The 18,687-nt window shown below is 48.7% G+C and overlaps 2 protein-coding genes across 4 annotated transcripts; one reads left to right on the forward strand and one right to left on the reverse strand.

Annotated features, from left to right (window-relative positions):
- Positions 1–940: 940 nt before the first annotated feature.
- On the reverse strand, positions 941–11,774 carry WDR93 (WD repeat domain 93). 2 transcript variants are annotated; one of them, XM_042039316.1, is made up of 15 exons: positions 11,514–11,774; positions 10,585–10,780; positions 9,900–9,964; positions 9,580–9,658; positions 8,608–8,735; positions 7,024–7,111; positions 6,266–6,443; positions 5,995–6,062; positions 5,454–5,540; positions 5,002–5,133; positions 4,264–4,495; positions 3,540–3,600; positions 2,667–2,823; positions 2,339–2,540; positions 941–1,214 (listed from the first exon to the last, which is right to left on the reverse strand). In XM_042039316.1, the coding sequence occupies exons 1-15, from the start codon at positions 11,772–11,774 to the stop codon at positions 1,103–1,105; spliced, it is 2,046 nt and encodes a 681-aa protein (XP_041895250.1). In that variant the 3' UTR covers positions 941–1,102. The 2 variants fall into 2 exon arrangements, with proteins under 2 accessions (XP_041895250.1, XP_041895248.1); XM_042039314.1 differs by having other exon boundaries at positions 2,667–2,841.
- On the forward strand, positions 11,729–17,873 carry PEX11A (peroxisomal biogenesis factor 11 alpha). 2 transcript variants are annotated; one of them, XM_042039318.1, is made up of 3 exons: positions 11,729–11,871; positions 13,159–13,274; positions 14,810–17,873. In XM_042039318.1, exons 1-3 carry the CDS (start codon positions 11,729–11,731, stop codon positions 15,373–15,375), a joined length of 825 nt encoding a protein of 274 aa, XP_041895252.1. In that variant the 3' UTR covers positions 15,376–17,873. The 2 variants fall into 2 exon arrangements, with proteins under 2 accessions (XP_041895252.1, XP_041895253.1); XM_042039319.1 differs by lacking the exon at positions 11,729–11,871 and adding an exon at positions 12,525–12,641.
- The last annotated feature ends 814 nt before the right edge of the window (positions 17,874–18,687 follow it).

Here is an 18,687-nt window from a genome sequence, read left to right on the forward strand (position 1 = left end):
AATTGAGGGTGGTTTTTGGGCTTACCCACCTGACTTCGAACTGAGGCAGATGGCAAGAGCTCACACAGCCCAGTCCCAATATCCGTAACAATCAGATGAGCTGTGAAGCTGTAATCTGTGGCAGATGGAAAATGACAGCACAAAAGCTTTTACTACAGCCCTCAGAGCCTTCACGAAGGTAGCAAATAGGAAGGTTCAATTCAAATAGCTTGTCCTTCTCCAGAGCAAAGACAGGCATGTGAGACTGTGAAACAAATGAAATGCTTCTCCCTTTTCCTACCTCCCCAACAGAGTGGCTGACTTTATTTCCAGGGGATTAGCTGAAAGCTCTCATCAAAACTTGGCCCAAAACAAGACAACTTGCTGTAAAAAACTGAAATGGGACCTTGGCATAGGAGCATCTACACAGCTCAGTCTGTGCCGAATCCCTGGCACCTTGCATTGATGCACTCCTGTACTTTGGGGGAGGCACTAGAGAGAGACCTGGGGGAAAAAAACCCTCTCCCATGCACACAGATTGGAGTAGTTCCTGGGAGATTTGTCAGATTCTTTGTGGGTTAGGCAATCATCCTGGAAGCATGATCAGTTGTAAAAATACAGAAGCTTTCTCATAGGGTTTCCAGGCTGTAATCCTAAGTGGTCTTATCCCAAAACTTCCTGCTTTGAAGCCAAAAGAAACAACTGCAGAACATCCTGTGTCAGGCCTGTCACACTCTGCAGTGTCACTGCTGCTTAGCACTGCTATGCTTTGGGGGATGACAGACACCTCCACAGCCAATTTGCTGCCTCCTTTGAAAGGACCAGGTCTCTGGTTAAACACAAGGATGCTGCTGGCTGCCCATCAGGGTAGGAGCTGAAAATAAGACCCACTGGTGAGCTCCAGCAACACAAGGACAGAAAATCAGAGTCTGAAGAAATGCCAGTCCTATGAAGAGCAAGAGACTTTTAATGGAGAAAAGACTTTATTAAGGTCCTCTGTATTATTGTAACATACCAGATTGCTCTGATGCTCCAGGTCGCTGGGAGAGAGATGATTGGAATAGAGTGTCTATCAAAATGTCAGTGCTGGATCATGAGCCTGGCCCCCAGGATGCAAGGCTGGCTACTGCTTCTTCTCTCCCTTCACTTTCTCTCTCTCATTGTCCATGGCAGCTGCTTGTGCCTGCAGACAATCCCAGTATTCCTGCTCCTCCATTTCCAGCAGTACCTGCTGCCTAAAAAGGGGAAACAAGGGTGGTTAAAACAAAAACAGTCCCTGACATTCCCCCAGTGCTCAGACAACTCCCCCAAGGGCCCCTGGGGCTCACTACCAATTAAGCAGTTCTACTTCTTGTGTCTGAAAAACCTCGGTGATCCCCTCATGCCAATCAACACTCAAGTTTACTGTTCCTGACAGCAAGGACCTCTGAATTTCTGTTGTCTGTAGATGTCTGTAGACACAGGTCACACTGCAGTTGTATTTGCACTGCTCTGGCTTCAGCTCTCAGTTCCCAGGGAGCAAGATATCCCTGGAGGTGATGTCTGCCCGGTTTTCTGGTATAAGGCAGACAAGGGTCTCCTCTCCTCTCCAGGAGGAACAGAACTGGTGGCTGGTAGCATAGGATAGCACTTTTCTGCACTTAACTAAGCAGACAACTCCACAGGATTCACCCTGGAGACAAGGAATTAGGGAAGGCTGCCAGGTAATATGTGCTATAAGGTCACACCTGCACCCACCTGTCCCGTTTCAATTTGGAGAATTAAGGCATAGTGAAAAGAAGATGCAAAATGTTGACATGGATCAAACGCCGGGTTCCCAAGAGAATTCAAGGCAAAGGACCCCAAAAAGAGGTGTCACAGCGCCATCTAACGACAGCATCGACGCAATGCATCATCCCCGAGGCTGCCGGGGACCACCTCGAACCGAGGAATCTCCGACACAAACCTATGTAAACATCACACGAACCCGGGAATGCAGGGGAAGAGAGAGGTACAAAGAGATCCCAGCTCTACCTGGGAGATCAAAGGGATCAAAAGGAATATGCAAACACGTGAGGATCATATTCCCTGACAAACTTGCACAAACTTTTGCACAAAAACACATTAGAACTTGCAAGCCATCTCTACCTGGAAGGACAAGCCTGCTCCAGGCATCCTGACTTACAGCTGAAGCTGTCTAGGAAGGACAGAAGGGAGAGGAGGAAGGGTTCTGGGTGGCTGTCAGGAATCCAGCTGCCTGTACACCAACCTCACTCAGACACAAATCTGTCACAGCACTCAGAACAACCCAGAAGCTCCAGGGTGAGACCTTGCATGAACTCAGCAACACCACAGCTTACAATAATGCAGGTGCACTTACCTCTCTGGCAGAAAGTGAAACCTATCACGTAAGAAAATGTTACATCTCTCAATCCACTTCAGCTCCTGCAAAGATTTGAGAGACAAATCTGGTTTCTTTGGGAAAGCCTCCTTCAGTGGGTAGGAATTGAAGTCAAAAAGGAAGATGGTGCTCTGAGCGGCTTTGCTCTGGGCCAATTCATCTTCCTGCTGCTGCTCATCTCCTGGACAGAAACAAGAAGAGTTAGCTACTGCATCAGGAGTCATCCAACAAGAACTACCAAGGATCAGTGCACAGCTGAATGTGCCCAGTGATGGTGTATCTGTGAGCACCCAAAGGTATCACCCACCTCGAAGCAGCAGGCAGCAGTTCATACTGTCCACTGTGAACACTGGCTGCCAGGGGGGTGCTACAGCATGAGAAGGTGGAGTGCAGAAGCAGCAAACAGTCTGTGATGTGTCAGTGTTCATCAGGGACACTGTGCCATCCCAGGAGAAGATCAGGACCTGAAGCACCAAAATTGACTCGTAGGTGTAAAAGAAGTGAGAAACATTTTCTGTAAAGTTCATGGGATGACATTCAGGACCTCATATCCCCAACTATGATGCTGTTTTCTTTGCCTGCCCCACAGTCATAGGGCCACAGCAGATCAAAAAAAGGCCTAGCAGGGAACTTGGACTGAAAATGCTGAAGGTTGGGATTAGAAAAGGGCAACAGAATACATTAGAAATTAGCCAGATCCAGCCTTCTGCATGGCTGCTATGGTGAGTGGCTTTTAGTCCTTTCCTTCTCATGCCTGAAAACTTTCTGAGGCCACTTGAAAGGTCTGGCTGGACTTGTGTTCCTCCCCAGGATGCCCTCTCATATTTGACCCTGATGCCTGAAACTTCATGGCTGAACCCTTTCACCTCCCAGTTGAACCTGTCCATGTGCACCTCAGTGGCCAGTTAGAGGACATGGGTGCAAGGGGATACTGAGTAACATCATGGAAGATAATTCCTGTGAGCATTACCAGCTACACACAGACCTGTAACAGGTGCAGGAAGTCTTCATGCTAAAAATATTTGGAGGCTGGGAAAGGATGTGAGGGAAGAACTGTATCTGATTGCCGTTGTCTTTATCTTCTAGGCACCCAGTTACCATCCTTTCTGGAAACAAGATCCCAGCACAGCTGGACATGTGTTCCCACCCAGTTGTTAAGAGAGCTGGCAGTAATACTCACTGCACTGGGGAAGGCCAGGACAGGCACCACTGCACTGATAGTAAGATTTGGATTTTCAGGCCTGTAAAAGAGACACAGCTTTATGCTGCTATTGCATGTACCTGGCACGTACTGAGAGGCTGTGATAATGACAGTGGCAGTTTTCAGCATGCTGGGTGGCCTAAAGTCCCAACAAAGCCCCTTCCCTCTAGAGACAAAGCCTGTCTCATCCCAGGCAGGAACCCCTGAGGCCCATCCCTGTGCAAACCTGCCTAGGAACTACATTGGAGATACAAATGCCATGGAGGCATGAATCCAGAGTCTTCAGAGCAATAGCTTTCCTTCTCCTCAAACCAAGGGGATAAGTGAACCCAAAAATGATAGAAAGATGGCAAGAAATGTTTATTCTGACTTCTAGGGGGAAGTTACTCTGTTAAGGGCAGAAGAGAGAAGAAAAAATTCCCCTGGGTACCTGGCACAGATACAAATACTTCAACGTGAGCCCTGGAGCTGTGCTAGAAGTATTTGTGTTCTGGTGCACAGAAGAACCCGGAAACACCCTTAATTCTGGCAAACCACCGGATTTTAGCACTAGCAAAACCACACTTGCTGCTGACAGCAGCATGGCAGAACCATCTGGGTAAGAGCAGTAGGAAGCTCTCTACTCCACAGAAATCTGGGGCTCCCTGTTAGACCTGACCACTATAACTATGGCTGAAGTGAGGTCTGTCAGAGTCTACCTCACCTGTCTGCCAGGAGTGTGATGCTGGACTTCCCAGCCCTGGGTGCTTTCACCAAATAGAAAGAGCTGTCTGTACACAGCACTAGAAGCTGTATGATGGGACAGACAGGATCTGCACCAGGACAGACAGGATCTGTACCAGGTGTCTCATCACTGGCAGCTGCAGAGCCACACAGAAAGTGGATACTACGGATGAAACGTTCCTCTAGAATGGCAGTCACAGACAGTGGGTATCCTGAGGAAGGAAGAAAAAAGGAACTGGTAATTTATCCAAGCAAAGCTTAGTTTGGAGTGTGGCCCACTCAGAGGGGGAACAAGCAGATGGCAGAAGAAGATTCTTCTGCCAGGAGAGTCCCTGCATCATGGCAGGATGACACCAGCACTGATGGCAGCCTGAACTGTGATGACACAACACTCTCAAAGATGACCTGAGAGTGCAGTGGCAAAGCAGTGACCGTCACTGTCTCACAGCCTCGAGGAAAGACTGTGACCAGTCCTTGCTGCAGCAGTTCCAGGCCATGCCTTGCCCTGGATGGGCTCTGAAAAGGCCAGGGCAGTCATTCTGTGCTGGCAGCTTCTGGCCAAGCATCCAATGGACAACTGAATCCAAACTACTTTCAGATTTGCTTGTAGACTCACTACCAGCCCCTAATTTACACTAAGTCTGAGCCTCAAACTCCTAGGCAAAGACCTAATTTATCGACAGTGATCCCAATATACAGTCCTAAAGGGCAAGCTCACCTAGGTGCTTATCCCAGATAGTTATTGTTGCATCTTCACCTGCCAGTGCCAGGTACCTGGAGCAGGAACTGACAGCCGAGCATGCAATTGGAGCAGCACATGGCCACACAACATCAGGCATCAGATCAGAATCTAAACAGAGTGGCATGAAGAGAGACGACGTGAGAAGGTGCAGAACATTCCCTCACATGGTACTAACATCCATTTTCCCCATTAAACATGCACCATTCTGCAGCCTCCTGCCAGAGTGGCTTTACTAAAAACACTGCCAGCCTGTGCAACACTGAGCCCCACAATCCAAATGCCAGCCTAACCCACAAGATATGAGTCAGCTCTCCTCCCAATTCCTCATTTCCCTGAATCATGAAGACCTGGCAGAATGACAGCCATTGGCCACAGAACACTCCCACTCCCCACAGAGTGCTCTGCTAGAAAAAGCAAAACATTCTTACCTGCTTTCCCCTTGAGAGAATGGTTAAGTAAGTACAAGCAGAAATTGTGGTTTCCATCCCAATGCACACCGATGCCAACTGGAATATCTGGTACAGAGAAGGGGATGACAAAAAGAGAAGAAGACTGGGGACAAAGAAAGGAACAATCCAGGACACCAAAAACACCATTAGAAAGCTCTCATTAGAGCTTTCATAGTTCCCCTCAGAGAAGCTCTGCTCCCACAGAAACTAAACCAGAATAACCTCTCCTCTGTCATTTTTACCTTGACTATATGCCTTCTTTTTCATTTTTTGGGGGGGGCTTGCTTGGTGTTTTTTTCAGGGGGGAGGTAGTGGGGGTTTTTTAAACTACGGAGATTCTTACCCCATGCTGATAACTGACTTATAAGTCCTAGAGCTGACAGTTTTACAAAGGCCTATGTCCTTGGAGATGGAATTTACAGAGTGGATGCAAGCCAGACCCACTGAGCTCTCACTGGAGCTCAGTGTCATGCAACGACCATGCTTCACAGATTAACAGCTTTTTGTCCATTTGGATTACCTGGCTGTACTTCCATTTCTGGTCCCATCAGGATCCGGCTAGGCAGGAGGAAATGAAAGGTAGCATGTCTGAAAAAAGGAAGAAATACATGTAAAAGAAAGGCTTTGATAAGTAGGCAGCACTGTGACAAGCCCTGGCATGGCTCCAGCCCCCTGCCCTGAAGCCTTGGGATGAAGGAAGCAAAGCTAAGACAGGGGCTTCCATCTATGAGTGCCCAGTGCCCTGTGTGGATGACTCGTGGACTGAAATCCTGGTTGGTGCTCCCACTCACCTGGGGATCTCCTCCTTGGTCACGCCCTGACCCTCCAGATACTCCCGGTAAGTGCTACAGAAGATTGCTTCGTGCAGCTCCCACTGGGAATCCTTGATTAGGTGGTTGTACCCCAAGCCAAGCATGCTGTCATCGTCCACTTCCTTCAAGGCATCCAAAGGGTCTTTAAAACTAGTGCCTGGATTGGGAACACAGAGGGAAAAGGCACAGCCCTGGAGAAGCAGACACCACGAAGGTATTTGGGGCTGGCATTGTCTTCAAGCACAGAGGACACACTTTATCTTCAGTAGGACTTTCCACATCTCTAGTCCATTTTCCAGTATTTGAAGGCAGGGATTAGGGGAAGACTTCTGAGGATCCTGCTCACCTTGCCTTTCTGTGGCATTTTCCCAGCATAAAGTCTGTCCCCTCCCCATCCTTGGCATTTTTCTATAAATCCAGGACTCAGTGATGAACTAGGGGTACTGCTAGGATCTAGGAAGCAGCCTCCTCCCTCTCCAATGACACTGAAGCCAAGGGTGTAATGACACCCACTCTGAGATACCCTGAAGTATTTTGTGCTGGCAAAGGTGACATGTGAGATAGTCTGGTAGGAAGCAACTCCCACTACAGGATTACATGTAGTTAGAAAGACAGGTCAGGAAAGGACCAGGGAGGAGGTTACTGAAACTTTCTGACCTGTTCTGTATTTATAGGGGCCATGATTCCTTTGCCACCTGAAACGGGCTGCAGGCTGCACATACAGAATCAGTCCTGACCTGTAATGGGTTTGGGTGGCCTCACTGTCAGCAGGAGCACTGGGAGATCCAGCTCTACATCAGCTTGGATTGCAGACACGGGAAGCTCCTGCAACAGAAAAGTGCCCGCCTGAGAACTGTGTTGTGTGCTACACTAATGAGTTTCACCTGTCCATGGGAATCAAATGCTTCCTAAGATTTAGGAAAAACTCCTTTGTGTATGCAAAGGTTGGCTGGCACCATCTGGGAGATACAGGGTTTAGGCTCATTCTTCAGGATAAAACACAGAAGCTCCAGGGAGGTCACTACATTTTCAGCTACATTACTAAGGATGTCTTGCCCAGACTCCTGTCTTTGTGCCATCTCTGAATTATTCCTATTGCAGCACAGGCCTGTGTGAGTCAGAGCAATGTTCAGAAAATAAAGGGGAAAAAAAGAAAAAAAAAAAGAAGCAGGACTAAAGGTTGAAGAGTGTCTGCTGAAAGCAAGAACCAGATTTTACTTCACAGAGCCCAGGACTGGAGGAGGTCACATATATGCTTGGCTGGGAATAGAAAATTGTAACAGGGGGCCAACACCAGTGTGTGCTCACCACCATCACCACCCCACACACACTGACATTGGGCTAAACAAAAAAGGTTTGGCTTAGTAATCAGACATGTCTGAGAAGGAAGGGGCAGGAACTTGGGTAGTTTACATGGAATCAGCAAAGAGGGAATGCCTGAGTGTTTGGTTTTGGCTTGGCTAAGTTAAGTGGGGTGTTTGTCCTAAAGACAAGGCTGAGAAGCAGTTCCCTCTTAAATGTCCAGACAAGTCTTTGCTGAAGGAAGAGGAAAGAGTTAGGAGGCAGCTATCCCAGGGGGTTAGTTCAAGGTGCTGGGCAGGAGGTGTCTGTGTGCTGAGAGGTGAAATCCAGCAGGGTGAAAGTGAGAAAGGGGAGGGTTAAGCACTGACTCGGCACTTAAAATTCCCTGTGACAGCTCAGGGATGGTCACTGAGGCCAGTGACCATCTCTGCAGAACCATCTCCACGTAGATCCTGAGTTTTCTGGCAAAGAACCAGAGGTAACAGTGGTTCGTGCACACAGGCAGAGGCTCTGCCCTGCTCAGGTGGGTGAGGCCGTGACCCCACCAGGCTCCTCTTGCATGTAATCTAAAACACAAACCCTGCTTCAGGGCCAGACTCCCAAACAGAGGCATCCTGCCTGATCCCCACTCCTCTTCACCTTCCCCCAGTAACATAAGGGAGAAGCCCTGTGGGAATACCCTTACACAGGGCCCCCTCAGATGGAGCAATACTGCTCAGAAATGAGCTGCCAGTTTCAGGGAGGGGCAGCAGGAACACTAACCCTGGGACCAGGGAAATCTCTTTGGAAAGCCTGTCTTGGGAGAGTAAACATGTCCCAGTAGCACAGAGGCCTTATGAAACGTGGGATGGGTGGCTGCAGCAGCTGCAGAGACACACACACATCATCCCCTTGGGCCAATAGGAGTGTTCAGGCTGTGTCTTGCTGTCACTGTCTGCAGCAGCAAGGCTTGGGGGAAGACCTGTGGGCAAAAAGGCGTAAGAGAAAATAGCACAGAGAGAGATGGAACTGTTTTGTACCTCAGATAAGCAGCTTGACCTCCTCTCACTGCAAGCCAGCCCTTCTGCAGCTCCTGAGGTTTTTTCCATCTCTCTCAGCCAGGAATCCTTAGGCAATTGGTAGATCTCCAGCCAAGCTTTTGTGCTGTCTGCATTGGGAAAGCATGTTAAGCAATTGGAAATGAGGAGAAAAGGTCTTTCAGGCAAGCAGCCTCTGTTATCTTATATTCTTATAAAAAGATTTGTGCATTTTTTGAAATGTAAAGTCTCTGTGAACTCCATGCAGCCCACCTCTTCTCCCACTTAATGCTTGACATGCTTGACTGAGACTGATAGCTCAGCTCAACTCCTCAAGGTCCCACATCCACCAAAGAAACTCCATGAAGCTACTAAGTCAAGAATCTGACTTGTAGCCTCTGAGTAGTAGACTAGAAAGTAGAAATGGAGACATGGTCTCATATTAGTTCTCTGTGGATGCTACATGTGTCATTCTCAGCATGTGTCCAGGCAGATTCCACCAAACATGGGGCCAGAAATCCTGCCTGCCATGGATTCAGCTGCCATGAAACAGAAGAATGTTGTAGCAAGGAGTTTCTTGTAGTGTTTTTAGAGGTTCTCTATGTTCTCTGGCCTATGTTTGCAGAGAAAATTCTTCAGGTCTACATCTTTCCAGTGTAAAAGTGAGCCATAGCAAGCCAGAGGAAGAACTGAGTTTGGTACTTCTGGAGGGAGGGTAACCTGCTTTCACTGAGTCTCCTGGGAGCTGGGGACTGCACTGAGCAGCTCCAAACAGCTTACTTTTGGGATCAGTCTGATCCACACCAAGGAGGGGACACGGAGGGGCACGGGCAGCTCTCTAAGCTGGAGGAGGAACTGGGAGAGTTATAACACCGTCCCTGGGTACCCACACCACTTGCAGCATTTTAAAAACATTGCTGCTGCCCCTCTGTTAGACCACAAGAGTCTCCAAACACAGCACGTTCCTGCACTTGCCTTGCAGCAGGATTCCTGCATAATCACCTCCTCGGGACAGCACCTCCTCCACACAAGTGCTTCGCTGGCTGATATCCTCCTGCCAAGGAAAAACAGGCTGGCATCGAAGCAAGATCACTGATTCAGAGAGCTCCATGGCCTTACACGGTTCTCCACAGGCTGAAGGCCAGGCAGATTGTTGGAAGAACAAGAATAAATATTGGGCAGCAGTCTTGGAGTGCTGCTGCCTATGAATAAATTTCTGAGGGCAATTAGTACTCCTCATGATTGATTACTTCCCAGCCTGTGCCCAGAGTCTACGGAATTAGCTCAGTACTTACCACTTCATTCAGGATTTTAACGAGCAGGAAGCTTTGCTTGTGAAAGCAGAAGAGCCAGACAAGCCCTGAAATAGAAATACAGAAGTATCAGGAGGAGGGAGAGAAAAGTGAATGAATGTTAGCCGCACTCTTGGGAGATGGATGTTACAACATGTGCAGGAGAGTGAACAGGGCTACATTATTTCCTGGGCCCAAGGAACAATATCTCACTGTTTCCAGCACTAAACCTATGCTGGCTTCCTTATGCCAGCACCAGTAAAGATTTGATTGTGTACAGAGATGGATAAGCCAGTCTGAAAAGTGTTTCCACCAGAACTGATGAGTTTCAGATGAACCAACAAACTATTACAGGTGCAGGACCAGGTCACAGGCAGGGGGTCATACCGAGCCTTTTAGTTCTTTCCGTCCAGCCCAAGATGTTCCTAAATTTTACTGTGCTTGATCCTCAGCTCTGCACCTGCCTCTGCTGCTCCAGAGAGGCCACCAAACCCACACCTTCTGCTAATCACCCCGTCACCCTACAATCTGTTAGCTGTCTAACGCCCTCTTTAAAGGGCTTTCTAGGAAACCTGTCAGCCACCCTAATGTTCCTCCTGATCCAGCAGTCTTCTGTAGTGCAGCTGCCAATTCAGCTCCAGAGCACAGTTATCCCCAGCCAGGGCAAGGAAATCCACGTCACACTAACCCATTTCATCCACAGCAAGCAGGACATGGCACTCGTTCCCCAAATCCAAGGCATGGACGGCACAGATCTCTGTCTTGGCTGCATCCCAAGCACAGACATCCTTGAAGTCACACGTGTTGAAGGCAGCCACACCCTCGGACAGACCAACAAAGACGTATTTTCCAGACACTGCAAGGCAATTGGCTCTTTCAGATACCTACCAAGAAACAGAAAAGGTGAGTGTACCCGACTGCCTTCTCAGTGGAGGACACCTCAGCCATACTAATGATATATTTCTGGCCTTTTCACCAGAAAATGCTGATTTCTTCCACAAGGGAAAAACTTGGATACATTCTTTCCCCAGAAAAGCAGGGGAGGGTCTCTCATCTCTGTCACAGAGATTGGCCTGTGGTAGGAAAGAGGAAGTTTTCTCCCACCTTTCCCCTTCCCACAAACAGAAGGGGCTTTAAAGGCCAAGAATTCAGGAGCACTCAGCCCTTCCATTCTAGAGCAGGGATGTGATGGGATGCTGAACTCCCCCAGGCAATCACAGAACACCAGCAGACACCAGTGTATCCTCCTGGACACTCCCACATAATCATGGGGAAGGCAGTACTGTCATTCTGCTCACGGTGCTGGAGTATTCACCACAACACAGAGCTGAGCTTGCCCACTTGTGTGCTACCGACTAATTACCTTCTCCTCAGCAAACAAGGGTGGAGCCAGCCTGGGAAGCACAAGGTGAATTTAGTGTTTAATACCTGCTTCTCTCTTTCCAGAGAGGTGTGATAGTCGAGTGGGAAGCAGAACCTGTCAGACAAGCTTAAAAGCTGCCGGCTTTTAAAGAGAACCAGTGAGATGGTGGTGGATTCTGAGGAAGGTCATGAACAGAAGAGTGACAAAATCTGCTGTGGTGGTTAATGCTATCTCTGCTGTGAGAGGCTCTGTACCTGGAATTCAGCTGTAGGGAAGCACTTCTTGGGCTGGACCTTTCGTTTTTGTGCTTCTCGGAGCGTCTCCCTTCTTTCAATGATTTCCATAGCACTCTCAAAAACCTGCATCACCAGTTTGTTGATCATCCTGAAGGGCTGCGGCAATGCATCACGCTCTCGATCAGGATCCAGCAGGAAGAAATCTTCCTCATCCTTTGGCCAGTCCTTTTCAGATGGTGGAGGAATCCCCAGGGGATACTTCCATGTATTCACAGCCATGGTTCTCCCCTTCCAGATGCAAAATGCACCACGGATGCAGGAATCACCCTGGATGCAGAAGAAGGAAGGGGATACCTTCAATACCTTCTTTCATGAGGTAATGGGGGAAAAGATGATTAATGATGTCTAAGGGGGGGTTCCTTTCAGTGTTGATAGCCAGAGCAGCCCTGTTCTATACAGCTCATTTCTCCTTGTATCAGCTCTGTTACCCGAGGGTTTTGTCCTGCTCTGGCGATCTCAGCCACACAGGGATCTGCAGGCTGCCCACAGGGAAAGGGAGCCTAAAAACTTTGTCACGAGCTCGTGTAAGAATTATGACAAAGCATTCAAAAACAGTAGCTTGTTCTTCATTAACGGACTTATTCGGCCTGGGTAAAATCCCAACAATTAACTTGGAAAGCAGGTGTTCCCACTGGAAGTTTTATACCTCATTTCCAAGACACCGGCTGGTTTTGAGCTTCACCTCTGCGGCGGGGCCGTGCTCACGCGGACCCACCCCCACCGCCGTCACCCCTCACAGCGGCCTGACCTCGGAGCGGGGCCGGGGCTCGAGGGGCCGGGCCGGGCTCCTCCGGCTTTCCCGGCAGGATCCGCCGCAGGTGCGGCCGGCGGCTCCCGGGCGGGGGAACCCTTTAGGGGTGACACCGCAGCCGCTCCGTTGTTGACGGTTGCCGTGGTAACGGCGCCTCTGTGCCGCAGCCCGGCCCGGGAACGTAGCGCGCAGCGGAGCGTTCCGCGGCGGGGCGGGGCCCGAGCGCGGCGGGGCGGAGCGGCCGCGGCCCCCGCGCTGCTCCCGCCGTGCCGCCGAGCCATGGAGGGCTTCGTGGACTTCACCAACCGCTGCCAGGGCCGCGACCAGCTCTTCCGGTGAGTGTGGGGGAAGGCGTCCCCCTCGGGACCCCCCAGCACCGACCCAAGGCCCGTCAGCGGCCCCGCGCCCATCCCCGTCCCGCCGGGCCGCGGCCCCGTCCCCGCACACAGCCCGGCCCTGGCGCGGCGCGGGCCAGGGGCACCTTCTGCTCCAAAGGCGGCTGTCAGAGGACGGTGCCAGGCTCGTGGTGCCCAGCGACAGGACGAGGAGCAATGGCCGTAAAGTAAAACGCAAGGAGTTTCACCTCAGCGTGAGGAAGAGCTTCTTTACACTGCGGGTGGCAGAGCCCTGGGGTCTCCCTCTCTGGTGACATTCCAAACCCCCCTGGGCGCCTTCCTGTGTCACCCGCTGCCGGTGACCCTGCCTTGACAGTGGGGTTGGACTGGATGGTCTCCAGAGGTCTCTTCCAGCCCTGACAATTCTGTGATTCTGTGAAATAAACCTGTCCTGCTGCTGCCATCCCGTGATTGTCTGTGTCTCACCTGTGTCCCCCTCTCGTTTTTTCCCTTCCAGAGCCACTCAGTACACATGCATGTTACTTAGCTATTTAATAGAGAATAAAACCGATAAAAAGAAGCTGGTAATGAAACTCAAGCAGTTGGAATCTAGCATGAGCTCTGGCCGGAAAAGTAAGTACCTGGTGTCTAGAGGGATAAGACCTTCTTCACTTGTTCCTTCCAGTAAAACAGCTCCTGGCCTTGTGTTTTCTGCAGTTAACCTATCTTAAGCCACAAAACCTCTTTTAGTATATTTACAAAATTGTCGATAGACCTTATCCCTGCCATGGCTTGCCAGGCTAGGTAGGGCCAGATAGACTTTTTTTACTTCCTCAGCCTCCTCTCCAGTTAGGCAATCGGAATTACTGCTGGAACGATGAGAGGAATAAGTTAACAGTCAGCTGTTGTTGTAGAGGCCAAGCTGTCATCTCTGTTCAAGGACAGAGCAGGGTTACAAGGCAAGGCTGGCTCACTGTGTGCTCATTAGTCCTTCCAGCTGATGGGTTGAGACAAGCCAGCGTTAAAAGATCATCATCCAAAAAAATCACTTTGGAAGGACCATCCTTCAATATGGCTTTTATATCCTACTTATTAATTTTCTTTAGCATTTATACCCCACTAAATCACATACCCTTCCATGCTTCTCACACAGCCTGGCCATTTGCATCCCTCCATTCTGTGTCACGGTTGCATCCACGATGGTTACGCTGTTGCTAATGTTTGTATCCCTTGTTTTCAGCTTGATCTTCCACCCACTTCTCAATTGCTCAATCCTGGAACAACTGCAACAATATGAGACAAATATTCTAATCTATGGTATTGCCATGGATTTGTTTATTATTCCATTAGCTCCAGAGTATGGTAATTTCTAGTAGGGAGGCCAATTGGTTTGTCAGCATAGCCATAATTCTCGTGCTTCTGCTAAACAAATCACTCACAGACATCAGACCTAAATTCAGGGCTCTTGTAGTTCCACCAGGCTTGGGTGCTGCCAACATTTGCCACTGTGACAGGGCAGCAGGGTGTAAAAAGTGTTTTGAATAATATTGTATTAACATTCGGGGAACAAAACCCAAATTGTGCAGCGGGTGAAATCAGGTTTGCCTGATTGTTGTAGCTTGAAATGGAATATGCTGTTCCACACAGTTTGCAGGGAGCTACAAGTCCCTCTGACAGATTGATGTTTGAGGAGGGATTTTGGTCTCTGTGCTCAGCACGTGAATCACCGGCTTTCACAGACACTTAGGAAAGCTGTAGCTCATGATTGCAATAGGATTAATGCAGTAACATCTTCTGTCCACAGAGTGAGGTAAAATCCAGCGAGGTGTACATCTGAAATTAGAGGCTCTGTTTGTGTTCTTTATTTGCTGGCACTGACTCCTGCAGAGCTGAGGGTGATACTGGTCCAGAGGGCACCCAGGTGCAAGAACAGAGTGGCAGGAGAGGCTGCAAGTCCTGGCTATTGACAAAACACGTGTGTAGGTCCTGGGCTGGTGATGTTTACACAGAACTGAGATGTTTACACCCCTTTCCTCACTAATTCCAGCAAATGCTTAAGCACAGAAATGCCCAAAGCCGTCTAAGTTTTGTAAAAGTACTTGCAGACAGTGGCAGGCCGGCTTCTTCGTGAGGCCAGGCCGTGCTAACCTTTGTGGGGTTTCTTGCAGTGCTCAGACTGGGCAACGTGGTGCACGCCTTGGTGGCAGCGAGGAGAACTGCAGAGCTGCCCGAGGTGGTTCCTCGCTTCTGCCTCACAGCCTCGCACCTGAGCCGGGCCCTGTACTTCGTGTGCGACGCGGTGCTGTGGCTCAGGAGCGTCGGGCTCCAGCCGGACATCGACAAACCCAAGTGGCAGAACTGGGCTACCAAGTGGTACTACTGCTCACTCCTGATGAATCTGGCCAGGGACTGGTATGAGATCTCCTGGAGGCTGGAACAAGCTGCGCTGGAAGAACAGACCAAGGAGAATTTCTTCTGGCAGAAGCACAGCAAGGAACTAAACGGTGTGAAAAGTGATGGTGTGCACGGTTTTCTCTGCCAGCTCTTTCAGATACTGAAAAGGAATCCTCCTTTGCTGCTGGACTTGATGAAGAACCTCTGTGATCTTTCAGGCCCTTTGGATACGCTGGGAATCTACAAAACCAACCCAGGAATGATTGGTTTCTGCGGCCTCCTCTCCTCCCTGGTGGGGATCCTCACACTAGCAATCCCACATCTGAAGCTGAAACAGTGACATAAAAGGAGCTGCATAGTATGAGGCTGCAGCTTTGATCTTCTGATAGATTTTTATCTTCATATGGCACTTTTGAATGATCGTGTCTTACAATAACCTCAAGACTAATTTTCTCCTCTGAATAAGCGAATTCTGCCCTTTTTCCTTCCTTGTGCCTTTGCAGATGAATTTGGTGCCATGACACACTCCCTGATGGAGTGGAGAGAGGAGGCCAAGTAATATTTCACAAACAGAAAGAGGACGTGGAACTTGGCTGCTAGATAAGAAAATATTCATTTATTTTAATACAGGGTTGTGAAATAGCTGCATAGGCAACTGCAATAGGTATATGATTCATGACTAATCATGTTTACACTGGAAGGCTTCAGTTCACTAACCCAAGGTCCCAACAGTCAGATTGTCTGGAGTGGGCTAAGGCAGGTTAGAATGGCCTGAAGTCAGGGATGAGCATTCTGATGGGTTTGGGTTGGTGGATCCTGTGTCCTGCAGGCACTGTCTGAGTGCACCTGGAGATGATCTCTGTGGTGTGCACTGGTGGTGCTGGAGCTGTACTCTAGTGAGTGCCAACTCCTGTCCCACGAAATCTGCACTTTCTTCGTTTCCTTTGATACTGTGAGCCAAGGACTGTCGGCCAGTGACTCCGACTGCTCCAGCCAGCCACAGCTGAGAGCTTTGGTGCAGGAAAGCACATTAACTCCCAAACCCCTGTAACTGCAAGCACAACAATTTTCCATTAATCATATTGTGATAAGGACCTTGTTTTTTTCTTTTAATTTAACATTAAAAATTCCAGTATAATGAGGACTTTGGAACCTGCTGTTAAGGAGAGAAGCCTGGCTCAGAGCTCTCTGAGTCAGAAAAACTGCAAGGACGTGTTTCTAGTTGTGCAAGCTCCAGGAGGGAAGAGAATGGAGCTGGTCATGTTAACATCAGAATTCCCTGGGAGAAGAAAAGCTTTTTACTGGATTTGGGCATTCATGGTTTCGATTTTCCTATCTGGTGCTCCCTATCCTCCCTGCTCATGACCACAAGATTGGTTGTGTGTTCTCTCGCTGGCTGAATGGGTTCAACCACTTGAAAACGCTTCATGTTTGCCCTGCAACTGCATTACTGTTCATCACTGACCTCACTGGCAGTGATGGCTGGCAGTGTAACTGGGTTAAAACAGAAATGCTGTGTCCAGCTGTCTAGCATGGCATGCAGTTTTTGCTGCTCCTGACTTTGCAGAGTACCAGTCTGACACCATCTGAGACAAAATTGCACATTATATAGGGGATAAATTTAACTTTTTTCTTTATCAGAGTTAGGCCTGTGTGTTCTGCTGCTTCCTGGTGTAAGAACTCCTTGTTTAATCTGTCAAGGAGATGTGAACAGACTATAGTAACCTGGACCAACGTGTTCTCTTATTATTTCTGATCCTGTCTAAAACCAGAAAATTAAAAGGTGTGGGTCTCCTTTATTAAAAGGCAAAGGATATGGAATTAAGTAGGCAGGAGAGGCGGTGCTCCAGTTTACCTGAAGTTGTTGTGGTTGGGCTTGGAATTACTTCCAGTTTGAATATGAAGTGATAGCCTGCCAGTGAAGTGTTTAAAAAGTAAGAGGTTGCTGGGCAGGATAATTGTGTTTGAAGACCAGATGTGGCCTTCAGCAGCTCTTCTTTTTTATATGGAAATGAGTAGCATTAAAAGTAGAGCATACTGGCAGTTCAGGCCAAAATGGAGCATTGTGTGTGGGACATGTTATATTCTAGGCTTCCTCTCCTTTATAACAATGGAATTTTTTTGTTTTATTCTCCATTTGTCTTTCATCTCCTGGCAATGTGAACCCATCCCTCCCTTGGTCAGATTTGATCATTATCCCAGTGTGTAGCAACCCCTGGAAGAAAGGAGGAGGAGTCTTGATGATCTGACCGTGGAGGCTTGACCACCTTTTGTCTACAGAATTCCATCTTATTGCAAAAAATGTGTTCTCAATCCCACTCAGAGGAGCTCTCAGATGCAAAATATTTCACAAAATACTTTCACTGGTTTGCAAACTGCTTTCTCTTGCTCTCTTACACTTTGCAGGGAATCCCATACAGGGATGTAGCCCAATCTCCCCCTCCCTGTGCCCTGCAGGCAAACGCTGTGCAAAGCCCTGAGCCAGGCTTCGATGTCTCTGGGTAGGGCCTGGTGTGGATTAGCATGTACAGCCTTAATGTGGGAGATGGGGGGTGAGTTTTCAGCCTGTCTCAGCCCTACCTGTCCCATTCTCCATGATGCAGGCTAGAACATACAGGAGTACCTCTGGTACTGGATGTTAAGCACTTAATATTTGCCTTCTGCTCCTCAGCTGGAGGCTGGTGATTTAAGGTACCTTAATGTAATGCAACTGAAGCCATAGGATCAGGATCATATGGAGAAAATCCTTTTAGTGCCTTGTTTTGTATCTGTTTCTAATACAGCAATTGGAGTAAGAACAAGGTGTTTGAAAATGAGCAATAAACTGTGATGAGTGTGGCACTGTGTCTGTGTATAACTGAGAAGGTGGTGCAAAGATGCTGAAGGAGGGAGGATTCCTCCCATCTCTGAATTTTATGCAGGGTGATACTGTTAAAGAGGCATTGCCTGTGGTTGGGTGCTGGAGCTTCCCTTTTGCAGTAGCCAGCTGGCAGACAGATTCATCCAGCTAGTTTAGAGTCACCATTTCAGCTGCAAAAAACATTAAGAAATACATGAGTATCAGGTAAAACTGCATGTTATGAACAGCCTTTCATTTGGATGGTCATGGTTTAATGACAAATTCCAGTTCAGGGAGGGAACAAAGGGTAACATCTCCAGCAGAGGTGGCAAGGGATGGAGCCAGGATAACCATTAAACTGAGCTCACTGTTAGCTCCTACCCCCTGCAGTGAGAGTCTTGCAAACTTGGAAGCTCCAAAATGTCAGCTCCTGAACAAAGTATAAAGCATGGCATTCAGGAATGCTTTAGCAAGAGTTTCCTTCTGGATCAGTGGCCTTATACACATTTTGTAATGGAAACAGTAGGAGAGTGGTCATCTTCTCTTCTGCTTACAGACAAGGCCTTCCCAACATTAACACTGTGCTTGGCATGACATTTCAAGGAATGTGTGAGCCATTGGGGATTCCCAGGTGAGCAGTCAAAGGTTAAAAACCAACATCTCCAGGGAGATACCAAATGAACCAGTTCTGTAGAGGAAGTGTGACTGGGGGAGGGTGTGAGTAGTCTTCAAGTGTCTAAAAGCTCTTCTGCCAAGAGCGAGGCAATAAATCAGTCGCTAAAGCCAGGAGGTAATACTTTTATATTGCCACAA

This window comes from Corvus kubaryi, unplaced genomic scaffold, assembly GCF_017639235.1.
Source record: "Corvus kubaryi isolate FWS band 111438036 unplaced genomic scaffold, C.kubaryi_AGA036_p1.0 37394, whole genome shotgun sequence".
NCBI lineage: Eukaryota > Metazoa > Chordata > Aves > Passeriformes > Corvidae > Corvus > Corvus kubaryi.